This window comes from Copidosoma floridanum, unplaced genomic scaffold (genome assembly GCF_036245765.1).
Source record: "Copidosoma floridanum isolate Cflo_tuat_1 unplaced genomic scaffold, Cflo_Japanese_pri ptg000011l, whole genome shotgun sequence".
NCBI lineage: Eukaryota > Metazoa > Arthropoda > Insecta > Hymenoptera > Encyrtidae > Copidosoma > Copidosoma floridanum.
In genome coordinates this window covers 5686991-5700257 of record NW_028321888.1, presented here as the reverse complement: position 1 = coordinate 5700257, position 13267 = coordinate 5686991, and the positions used below count along the sequence as shown (strand labels likewise).

The following is a 13267-nucleotide window of genomic DNA, read 5'->3' as shown; positions in this document are numbered from 1 at the left end:
ATGTCTCTATCCCTCTCATGTTACCAAATCTCCCAGAGAGAGAGCCGACAAAAACTCGTCAATGAAGTTTAACAATGATAATCGCGTATGGAACTGATCAGCCGCTACGTCTCGCAATTTATTTCCTACAGTTCTGTAAAATATTTTGTATGCTAGGCGGGAACTATTGACTTTATGATCTTCATCATATGTTTGGATAAAGAAAGCTGTACAAGGCCTCCGTTATACAGCGATATACCACTCGCAGTACTGTTCAGATGCGGTATAAGATCTAAATTTGTTCCTAAAAACAATTGGCTTTCCGCCGGCTGCTTATGCATATAAGGCGAGAATCATAGATTTTGGCACTCAGGAAATTCTTGTAGAGCATTTTCTAATCGTTGTTCATTCATTTGCTGGTTTATTGGTTGATCCAGTAAACAATCTAGCGGGGTATTTTTGTTTTTGTTATTCGGGCGTGTAAAATGATCATCGCTGTATTCTAACGGCGAACTTTTATTTTTATTACGTAAGGGATAAAAACTATTATTCTTACTTATTTCGTAAGAGGGTAGGAACGCCCAGTCGCATAGTGAAACATAGGGCTGTTTGGAATTTGCTTCGCCACGCTTTAGTCTTGTCGCATGCGCGTCTTTCTCGAATCTACTGTCATTATCATCTTCAAAGTAGTTTCCAATTTATTAAATTAAAACTTTTCACCCTAGCCCTTAGATCATGTAACATAGTAGCTTTATTTATTGCATCATCTGTTTTTGCTCTCTGATTTTTGTCTTTAAACAACATCTTCGGTTTTATATTTTTAAGCTATTTTAACATGAGAACTAGTGTCTATTAATTTTTTTTTTTCGCAAATCGTGTATCATTCAGTTTCGTGTTCTAAAATAATCGTCATTGCCTCGGATTCTTGTCGAATTTTGAGAATTTTGCTAGCAAGATCTATTATCGTGTTATTTTGTGCTGTTCATTGCTGACAGATTTTACTTTTAATTATAAATATTCATGGATATTAGGTATTGAATTTTTTCTACAATACTGTGAGTTCTGATCTATTGGTATATTTATTACCACGTAAAAATTAAGATTACTATTATTTATTTTCTTATAAAATAAAATAACGCATAGACATCGTAAAAATAATGACCGAATTCATTATTATTTTATCTTGATAATATTGGTTGAAATATACTTCTTTTTAGTATCTAACTGTAACGTGGGAAAACGGTGGCACGCAAGATGATATGAACGTTTTATATTCGACAGTTCTTTATTACTTATGTTAGTCAGGGAAGAGTGTATTACTAACCGACTCGTCTCAACTCTCTCGACAGATTGCCCTTAACTTTCAGCTCCTATCTCCTCATCTTTTCTGCTGTTCTATCCTTTAAGGCCCCAACTAGGAGGAGCACACGGACGCATAGCTGTATGCTATTGTACGTAACATCCGTATTTTAAAAGTTTAATTTAAATGACTTAAATGTAGGTTTTCATTTACTTCCAGGTTTAAAATGATTTCTTTCAGTTGTATAATAACATAAATTTCACCTATTTTCCCACGTCACCCTGGAGGCAAAGAGATTTATTTTATGCTTATGAATTTAAAACAAATTGATGTATTATTTTTTATAATTATCGTTTGCATTAGTCAGTTGAAGACTTTTTCCTATAACTTTCATGAGTATAAGATTTAGGCAAGTTGACCTATTTTTTGTTAGTATTATTTGTCTTATAATTTTAAATAATAAGATAAATAAATTATTACATGACATGTGCGATAAAACTTTAAATCCTGAACTGATGTTACAACAAAATAATAAGAACCGTAGTAGTCATCATCAGTAGCCCTACGCATCCACGAAGTGACTAGTAAAGATTTGAGTTAAATGTAGGTTCATGGAATGTTGGTGCGCGGTGCGCACTGTGAGTAAAGCTATACATGCATATTTAATATATCTTTTTATATAATAGAGTTTGTGTAAGGCATTGCACACAAATTCCTCACAGACCCTCTACGGAATAAGCTAAAATTCTGTCTTTTTCTTCGTTATTTTGATACGGCACATGTTTGTCCAAACCGACCACTGCCCCCTACAACACCCCGTAGCCCCTCCAAAACTTCCACTGGCCCTCTACAGATTCTCCACCGCCTCCGCAAACTTTTTCTTAACCTCACACCATTTTTCTGGAACTTTACTGGGATCCTACCAACCTTTATGGACAATTTCACTCAGACATATTTACGTTTTATGTCGTCTTTTAAATTATTCAATTGTCAAACTACGATGAAACGAAAATTCCCTATCACAATTTGGAATTAGAGTAGTTGTATTATGTTTACGTATACATTTTGAAAATAAATTAACTAATCAATGTAGTATGTAAGTGTACATTACTTGCTTGTAACATTATATACTAATTTTTACTATGGAAGTAAACGAACTTCGTACAGGTGAATATGATACAAAAATCATTTTTAGATGTATACATGCATTGGGAAAAATTCATCTTATTATGTATTAAACAATTACATCACTTTTAGTCAAAAGATGATTCATATAATTATTTTATAAAAAATATTAAAGATTTCCTGATAAAAATATAATTTAATGTGTCCTTAAATTAGGACTTCTTTATTAGGCTTGTGCAATATTTTAGAACTATTTACATATGTATTTATGAAAAAAGTTCTAACAGATCAACATGTTTCTTTTTAAGGAGGCTAATACAAAGTTATCGTATAAGGCAAAGGCTTTCTTCAGGATTTTCTCAAATTAAAAATTTATGATATGTATAACAATAAATTTACAGTGAGTATACACAGTAAGGGACATAACGAAAATAAGAAAAAGTTCAGTATTTTTTCCGTTAGTTTGATTTACATTTTTTTTTATCACGAGACCCTAACTTCCATCATTGATGTTAATTATACTTAGATGTTTGCTTTTAAATACTTATCTTTAACTGTTTTTTAAAATCGCCTAGGATGCAAATAGATGGACTGTATACAAACAGTTAATAGTTTTCGCATCTATATCACTAAGAGTAAGATTACAAATCAGTTCATTTTAACTACATTTTAATTTCTAAAAAGTATCAAGTTCTTAATAAGCTGAATTTTTTTAAATATTAATCATACTTTGTAAAAAAAATTTTAATTTTTTATGTCTTTGCATGACATAGTACTAAAACACACATAAAATTATGTTCCACTTTGTTGTGCAATAATTCAAACCGTGGTGTTATCGCCCTTTTATAGTAGTTCAATATTATGAGCCAACTTACAAAGCTGGGCTAGTGAATCATTAAATGTTTATTTTGCTTTTAAACATCAACATGTTTATAAGAGAGTTTTATAATTATTTTTATTTTAAGTAGAGTATTGTGAAATAAAAATAGTTCAGTCCTCTAAAGGTTAAAAAAAACTGAAAACACGTATACACAGGTAAAAAAATATATAAATTCAAAATCTAATTTCCAATCTATATCGACTAGAAAATTTATCGAGGGAGAGAGAATTCTTCATATAAGGCACATCGTTAAATGTGGGAGAATGACAAATGACAATGCGTTGTTTAACATTAAATTGTTATATTTACAAACAAATGGCATCAAATAATGCTTCTACATACTATGACGGAAGAAATATTGGGATCTAGAAAAGTTATAAAAATGGGAAATACATGCAAACAGTTTCTTACTATTACACGTTTTGCAAGCCAGAACTTTGTCACATTACACAAATACATGTTCTATGTAAATACATTTTTTATCACTTGGAAAAGCTTAAATGACAAGTACTCTTGGGGATTGGCACGCGAAGTGCGCAAAGGGGCAAAGCCCCACTAGTATACATATTAGAATGTGAACGTATTTAACACTGGGACTAATTTCTGCTCACTTCTTTTTCGCTCACATCGAACATACTCTACCTATGTTTCTACTCTACTACTCCAAGTATATTAGCTCGCAGGCGTGCCTACACATATTTAAAATCTTAAGGAGGGAAAAAAAAAATTCTGAAAATTATTATAATTTCTATTTAAACTTTAAGTAAGCCTGGTATCGAGGTGTTTTTAACGGACAAATGCATTTAATAGAATCTAAAGCCAATAATAATTAATGTCCTTATTTATAATTTTTTTTGCTGAACGTCGTACAACGTATTTAAAAAAAAAATCTTCAAATAGACGTAGACCAGTGTCAAATTATACTATAGGCGTTCTGATGAAATACACTCTTTCTCAGTGGTCAGATAAAATGTAATTAATAACATAAATTAAAACATGTAATGTAACGTAAAAGGCACGAAACTGTAAACATGACATACTAGGCTCCATTCGTACTTGATATACTTATCTCTCTTCACTTTTACTTTAAGTTTTGTCGATACCCTTCATCCTAACTCCTGTGCCTTACAGCACTGATCCTGTCACATAGCACTGAAGTTGATCGTCTTAGCACTTTTTTTAAAGTTGCCTATTTGGCGCTAATATTGGACTATTCTAAATTTACCGATCTTGTGGTACACTTCGGCTAAACACAATACACCTCTTATCGATTCTTTTATTCATTCGTGCTGTACTGTTATTTAAGACCACGTCAAATCATTTAATGTAGCCAGAAATGATAAAAATATTTTAAACAATTTAAAGTTACAAAGTTTCTATTCATGAACTTTTTTTTTCAATAATTCGAATCATATACATAAATGAACCGTATCATACAAAAAATTGTTATTAAATTCATATTTCTTGCAATTATTAAATTTTTCAGTTTACACTGCATCTTGGCCATAATACATACCTGTATTGAACTAAAAACCTTTGCGGGAGCTCTCTCAACAACCTCCTAAGATCCAACTTTAATCAGACGAACGGTGTGGTAAAACATCCAGGACAAGCAAACATACGTTTATATATATATATATATATATAAATATATACACGCACATATGTTTCTCTAATTCATAGTTCTTTCTGTAGAAAATTTCATACTAACCTCCATACGGCTTTACAATTCCCCGTTGACACACCTCTCACTTCCAAGTGACCCCCACATACCCCCTCCGCCCCACCCCTTAATTTTTCTTAGTTCCACCACTCCAACGCCCCCCACATCCCCCTACACCATTTATGTCGAATATAAACGAAACTCAACTAACAATTATGGACCCTGACACCTACCCACACACTTAACGTAGTTTACTGATTAAATAAATTTTCTAATAAATAATATGTATACATATGTGTGTCAATGCGGAAATTTGGTAAAAATGTGCAGGTCTTGTTTCTTTTATTTTGACTTATAACATTTTTCATCCGTTAATTCTACCGCCCTCTACTGACCTCATTTATATACTTAAGTTTTTACTCAATTATACTTATTTTTATCTATTTTTTCACACCACCCAGGAGGCAAGTAGATGGATTATATACATACGAATAATTACTAATCAATTTATTTTTATAACTAAGAGTAGGATTATGAATCAAGTTAACTTAATGTATATAGATTGTCTACGTTTATATTTAACCTTCTTAAGATTCTTATACTACCTTTTTGATGTGACTCTCTCTGTTCGTCAGCAGAAACACTCCTACATAATTGTCGCTCAGACAGACTGTGTACAGCCTTTAGCCTGTACAGCCTGTCTTTCTTGCTCGTTTTCTTGGTGTTTTCTGCAAACGCTACTAGTAGTTAAGTTACCCATAAGTCATGGCATGGTCCAGTAGCACTACGGTTAACCTGTACCAACTGTTGGTAAGTTCCACGTTTGAGCTATGAAAGGCTGTGATCACACAACAGCAGAAAAGAGCTGTGGATTGCGGATCGCATCAAGAAAGTTCCCCTACCCTTATATCAACTATCTTTAGCTATACATGAAAATTGCCGCAACGCAAAATACACAGCACTGCGGCAGCATTTGGGGAATACACCAATGACTGAGGAGTACATCCTCTATAACGTCTATTGCGGAGCTCTACACTTCAAACATATAATTCTAGAGAAAGCATAGACTTATATACATTTATAGAATTACGAGTTAGCTTGAGTTTTAGTAGTACAGTGAGTCAGGAAAGTGGTGCAAAGGTATAAGTTTGCTCTGGTTGGTTCCGCTATATTCAGGACCAACAGTTACAAACAGAACTACTGTGTCCGTGTGTCAGAATTCACGTTACAGTGCATGTGCACCTATATATACATATCTTTCTATATGATACAGTTGTTTCTGTGGGGCGTACCCCCTCCCCCTCCGCATACCCCCACTGATCTCCACAGAATTTTTCTTGGGTTTCATCTGGATCAGATTTATATAAAATGGTTCAATCAAGCTTTTTTCAGTAACTATAGTACAAATGTGAACTATAAATTTTGCAGTGGGGTGCCTTGTCTTTCAATAAAATTACTTACAGTAATGTCCCTTTTAAATGTAGTAGCTTACTTGATTAAGATTATTATTTCTACAAATTAAATAATAAATCTACCCAACAAAGCATTTTCTAGTAAAGCCAAACTGGAAAATTTGTAATAGTTCATAAATTTGTAGTGTTTGCCAGGACTCTAGATTTTTTTTTCAAGACATGAAGTTAGTGTTTTGATCTTTTTGAGAGGAACAAATTAATTATAACTTAAATTTAGTTGTATGCTGGCTCAGAGCAACGCTACCGAGTTTTTTTTGAAGTAATCTATTTTTAATATATTTAATCATTCGTTTACTAGTTTACTTAGTAGTCTTGTAGATTTTATGTAAAAATGTCGTATAATGCTAATAAGTGCTACGTTAAAAGATAACCATACATAAGTAGAAAAATTTCTTTGGATTCACCACAAAGTAAAATAAAAGGATTGTAATATGTTAAGAATTTAAAATGTTAAAAGTTATGAATAAAAGTAAAGGCTTAGAAAGTAAAAATAGACACATTTATTTTTACATTAGTAGCTATAAAATTTTTTTTAAACTTAACTGTTATATATATATATGGTCTTAATTTCATTAACAAAGGCCTGAAATACCTTAAAAAAACTTTTTTCTAATGTATTGCACAATTTTTGAACCTTATTAAAAATAGACAATTTCCCACCATTACGCACTAAAAAGAATAATAGAGTTAAAACGTGGGAAAAAATGTTCTCAGAAAACATCTACCTTTTTTTTATCAATACTAATTATATGCGTTTTTCTAATACATTGGTTAAAAGTCAACATCAATTCCTTGTTTTTTTCAGTGCTAGAAAAAGACCTGTTCCATACAATCGGCCTACACCATCGCCTACATCTTCGAGTAGCAAATCAAGCAGTGAAAGTGAAGGCTCACATCTAAGCTGCAAGTCAAGCTTAAGTTACAGCGATGATTAACAACTTTATGTAATAATAAATTTACAAACCTTACATTTTAAAAACTTACTGAATATTATAGGGAGACTCTTAAAAAACAGTTTCTTAACAGACCAACTCCATACACTTATAACTTCTTCAAATGAATCAGTTTTGGATCATTCTTAGTTAAGCATTAAAAAGTGGAATGTTTACAAGTCAATTATAAATCTATACGAAACTTTTAATAGACCTTTTTTTGAAAGCTATAAAAAGACAATTCAAGCAGATTTATGAGTAGCACAAAACTCTTCATGTCATTTGATTAAAGGTTGTATTATCTGATTCAAGGCATCTATTTGTATCTTTCACAAAAATGAATTGACTTCCACATGTCTTTTTGATCAAGTTTCTTCTCGTATTTATGATACATGTATTATTTTTCAAACATCAAAATAACTATCAACTTAATTTTTGAAATCTCTAGCTTCTTTAATTTTGATTTTCTTACTGCTATTGTATACACCCTGTACTATTAAAAGCTTTTTTATTTTTTTCTAGTCATATTGTTTGTGCCTTTCACTGCTGACTGGTAAACTAATTTCATGATTTATTTTGTACTACGATATTGCAAGCCCTTACTATGTACTTATTCGAATTCAATATTTCTATTTTCGTTTATAGAATAGCAGTTATATCTTTCTAAAGTAGCTATGTTCACAACTGCTCTGATGGTCCTGCCAGTATTATATTTATTAATGTTAAAATTATATCTAGCTAGCTTCGGAACTCCTTCAATTTTAGAAAATGGGAGAGTAAAATGTTCTTATAAAACACTAGAATAAAATAATTGTTCTAATCTCACCTCAAACCTTATGTCCTGTTAATTATGAAAAATTTATCCTAGATTACCTTCATAGTATCAAACGACAACATACATTTTATTTATTTGCTATTCATCGTGTGAATAATCATTGCTTATTACAATATTCAAAAACATATAAAACGTAACGTAATAAGATTTAAATGCATGTAATATGTAATAAAATTCATAATACTACTAGGGTCTAGTAAATAGTCCAGGCTAGCAGCAAAATTTTTTTTTATATAACAAAATGTGCTACTTTCAGTAGCCTCAACTTTTTCAGAATACTTGTTTGTATGAATTTTAATGTTAATTTATAGAAAAGCTCACAGTTAATTAATTAGATTTTAAAAAACTTGCATGTGTGATAGTAACATAAAGTAACCCTTTGAATGAGCAAAGTAACCGGATGAGAATGTATACTGATAATATTATTATTAAATAGGTAATTGTGCATTGACAAAAAATTATTTGCGTTAGCGGATTAATAAACTTAATTCTCACTCATGTCACATTTTTGTGACAAAAAAAACTTTTTAGACTTACAAAGTGAACTAAATTGGTGACGTTAAGTATAGAGATAAACGTTATTTTAAAGCATTTAATTACGCTTTACATAGTGACCAGAAATCAGTTAGATTGTTAGATTGGGACACAGCCACCTAAAACAAAAATAAAGTTTCGGGCCCAACGCAATGGTCACACTATGGATACTATTAATTTTCAGGGTTGCTCAGACCGAATCTAGGTTACGATAAAAACCCCACTATCCAAGCTGAATAATCTTGCAACCATAAATCTGCTAGGTAATATCTTAAACCCTTCAATACCCACAACCCAATTGTGTTTCACGAGCAATCTGTTCTATTGCGAGTAATCATAGAGGTTGAGAATACCTTTAACCTGTACCATGAAAAATATTTATATTAAAAATTGTACATCCAGTACCCAAAAAATTCTGCATAAAAAAAATATATTATAAGCCGTCTGGTTTATTCTAAGTTAACACAGATAAACAAGATACCTCAAACCTGTCACATTAAATCTAGTAACCCTATATGTATGTGATACTATAACCCAATAACCATTGAAGGGAAATAGTTTATCTTGGATCATCTGTTTTATTGCAAGCTATTATGAAGTTCTTAAATTTGTTTTAATATTACTGCATTAGCAATAAAAAGTAGGATTCTTTTGAGTTACGTGGATTTTCCTAAATTGTTCGAGAGGAAAATTCGCATTATTAGTTTTTTTTCTTTCCACTTATAAATTATCTTATTAAAGATATTATAAATAATAGCTGAAACTTACATATTTACCTTCTTAATTTTTAAATTAAAAATGTATTCGTAAAAGTTACATACACTCTAGTCAAAGTGTTTTCGCAAAAATTTTACTTGATATGTTAAACATATGTAATGAAAATAGTCATAATTCAAATTAGATGAGTCACACAAATATACTAGATAATTAAAACATAACTGTCTTACAGTAGTAGTCTTCTCTGAATCATTTAATGCTAATTATAAAAAAGGAGCAAGTATTAAGGCGAACTAGTGTTATATAGTCATGATTCACTCGAGGATTATGCAAGTATAGATTCATATGATTGCATAATTGCTCTGGGTTGTTTTTTTAAAAGCATTGGATTCCACAATAGCTAAATCACCAACTAATGTGAAACTGTAGTTGCCAAAAGGCGACGTCCTGGAGTCTTCTTTCTCACCCTCTCCTGAAACGATACTGCGACTTAAAAATTTCTCTGCATAAAAAATACAAGCGTGGTCTAGTGTAATGGCATAAAAGCTGTAATCCTGGGACCTAACCAAATAACGAACTCACTCTGTTGCTTACGAGACTGTGTGCTGGGTATACACGCACATACGTGAGATTATCTATAAAAACGATGTTAAAGAGAATAAATGCAATAGACTTAAGTTATCCCTAACCCTGATACAACTTCGAATAATACACACTGATCATGATAAAGTATTTTTCTTTGATATAGGATAACAGGGTTATGAGTGATTAGGCTTTATAAGATTTGATGTTATAGGTTTCAGATATCTTTTATCTCTGTAACAACTATTAAAAAATTTAGATTTCCCGTTGAAAAATATTTCTTTTCGATGTAGAGCCATACTTTTATATAGTAATAAAATTGTGAGTTATGAGATCATAGGATTTTATTATTAAGAGAATACAGATCTTATGTAACAAGTTTATTTTAAGAGTTATATAGCTTAGGGTATCGGGTTCTTGAAAATCTAGATATAATCCGAGTTCAATAGGGTTTAACTGATCCTTGATTAAGATTTAATAGTTGCAAAAAATACATAGTATGCGTGGTAAAACTTTAAAACACAAAATGTTTTTTTTGTGGCTGTGTGATATTTTTGTCATAGATAACGAACATAAAAAAAAGTAGGAGAGTTCTAGTTAGAAAAGATGCCGTCAATATGCATTCTTTGTTGTTAGATTCTAAATTTTTCTAGCACGTTTAAATTTTTTCCAGCCTCAGGGAATCTTCTAAGCCAAGATAAAGTATAAGTAATTTTGACGTTACTTTAGTCTGTAAAATTAATTTACCTTATAATCTTTATATTTCTCATGTGTTTAATCGCTCAACCAAAGCTCTTAGTCCTACATTCCTTTAATCTTACATCAAAACTCTACCTAACCTAAAATTGATAAATTTTAAACTAAACAAACCGATATATGAACGTTTGTCCTTTTTATTTCCCTTTAACAAAAGCTCTTAATCTCAGTGACTCTTAAACCTAAGATTCCGATCTTATAGCATGCTAACTGACCTTAAAATATCAAATAATTTATCTAAAATAACTTAATGTTGAACGATTTAAACTGAATAAACCACTTTGCCAAAGTCTCTGCTTGATTTTGGATCGAACTTTTTTTCTCAATTTGTTTTAAATATGACTTTAAAATCCACACTTGCGATCATTTATTTATTTAACCTAATCTAAAAACCCTATTTTACAGAACATTGCAGAAATATAATTGAGCAGTCCACTTTATCATAGTATATTGACCAAACAGCAAAATTTCTTTCATTTTAGGGTAAACAATCTTTACTATTTTATGGGTATTTCATATTTTCTTAAGAATAAAAAATAAATTTCAAGTATGGACATCCATGAAGATTCAAAATCCATATTTTTAGATGATGAAAAATAACTTCGGTACTTCTTACTAGACGGAGTTGACATTGTACATCTCTAGTAATGCATTATTTAATAAAGCCAAACTAGAAAATTTTTTAAAATTTATAGGCTATAGAAAATTCTAGTCTATGTAGTACAAACATCCGTTTACTCATCACATATTATTGTTCTTTGACAATAAAGATCCTAAAATGCGATCGCTTTTGTCATATTTTACTTTTTTACTTATAAAAAGGAAAAGCTACAGCATAGGCTTACAAAATATTATGTAGTGCTTATTATAAATACTTGAATAAACGTCAGTTTTGGCATTGGTTTTCTTGAGTTAGTTCCGGAAACATGATCTTAAAGGTAAACCTTGCCCTGGTCGACCAATCGTTATAAAATCAATATAGTTTTCGAAAATAATGAGGGAGACCAATATATCAAAATTTGTATTAAGATTTCACGTATATTACAGGGTTTTTACGTATCTTATATGATTGTAAGTCTTATCTTCCTTGTTCTTTTTCTGTAATTACCACCGTTTTCCCCAAATATGCGAGTCTTTTGTGCGGACCCCGTGCAACGTTCCCCTCAGACTACTCGTTCATCAATCCTACTGGGTACCACGTACAGGGCACAGTGGTTGTCTCAAGCACAACCCAGCTCTTATCAAGTTTAATGGAGAAATATTTTCCAACAAACCATCTAACTTGCTGTACTGACCTTTAAAAATCAACTGTGACTTTATCCGATTAGCTGGCCAGATGTTGGCTTTCCTTTAAAAAGGAGATCCAGACATGGCCAGAAAAATCGACTGTTTGTTTTAAAAATCGGATAAGTTCTTTTTCGGCATCCTGGGTACGAATCACATCGGAAAAGACTGAGAAAAAAATCTCGATAATTTTTCGATACGATTCGGGATTCAAACCAACGATCCCTCAAGTTTCTCCGTCTAGGAGGCTATCTCTCTAACCACTAAGCCATCAAAGCTCTTAGGAAACCAATATATCTTATCTCCCTATATAGCTGGAAAATAAACATTAATCATAAAACAGTTTTGAATTATTTACATAAAACTTGATACCGGAAGAAGTCGATACGTGGTCCACATGATTCCACTTACTTGAATGTAAAAAATTTATTAGACTTAGTTAAAAAAGTTTAACTAAGCCATTTGTGAATAAAATTATTACAAGTAATAGGAATATAAATCACGTGTGACACTAATGTGTAAAAGACATCGTGATGGAATCGTGGAAAAGCTCAACAAACAGTTGTGAAGTCCGTATTACTAAGAAAGATGATGTTGTGTGTTAGGTGGCATCAAACGAGTATTTTTCATTATTAACTACTTGAATTTGACGAAACCGTTCATTAAACTATCTATTATCAACAATTCATGCAATTAAAGTAAGCAATTGAAAAAATGGCAGGAATCATCAATAGAAAAGGCGTTGTCTTCCATTACAAGAATGCTATACCATGAATACTTACAGTGACTCGTAAAAAATTGATTAAGTTTAGCTGGGAAATTTTGATGCATCTACCGTATAATCCTGACTACACTGAACTACTATTTATTCTGGCCACTGCATAACTTTCATAACGACTTAAGGCTGGCTTTTGTTGAATTTACGTATTTTATCGTAGTTCCTTGTAGGTTTTTGACAAACTCTAGTGTAACAAGTGTTACTTGACTTACTCAAGCTAATGCATTTACATTTCGTATCAGTATGTGTTGATGGCGTTATACAATAAAGGAGTTGAATCGTTTTAAAAACGTAGCGATTCAATGAATGTATCAACATTTGTATTGCCTTTATGAAAAACGAAATATGTTGTGGATGAAAATAAAATTCTTTATACGATACTATAGTCAATAGTGTTAAAGACTCCTCTGAAGTTCGAAAAATTCGTATA

At 31.4% G+C, this 13267-nt stretch overlaps 1 protein-coding gene across 5 annotated transcripts in view; it reads left to right on the top strand.

The window, feature by feature from the left end:
- LOC106647058 (uncharacterized) overlaps positions 1 to 13267 on the top strand; it is a 215079-nt gene that overhangs the window by 182881 nt on the left and 18931 nt on the right. For 4 of the 5 annotated variants that reach the window (XM_089590033.1, XM_089590034.1, XM_089590037.1 and 1 more), the window contains one exon: positions 7225 to 7677. In XM_089590033.1, coding sequence (XP_089446159.1) covers positions 7225 to 7354 — 130 coding nt within the window. In that variant the 3' untranslated portion in view covers positions 7355 to 7677. Of the gene's footprint in view, positions 1 to 7224; positions 7678 to 13267 lie in introns of those variants that run through there. The other variant, XM_089590035.1, reaches the window with a different exon arrangement.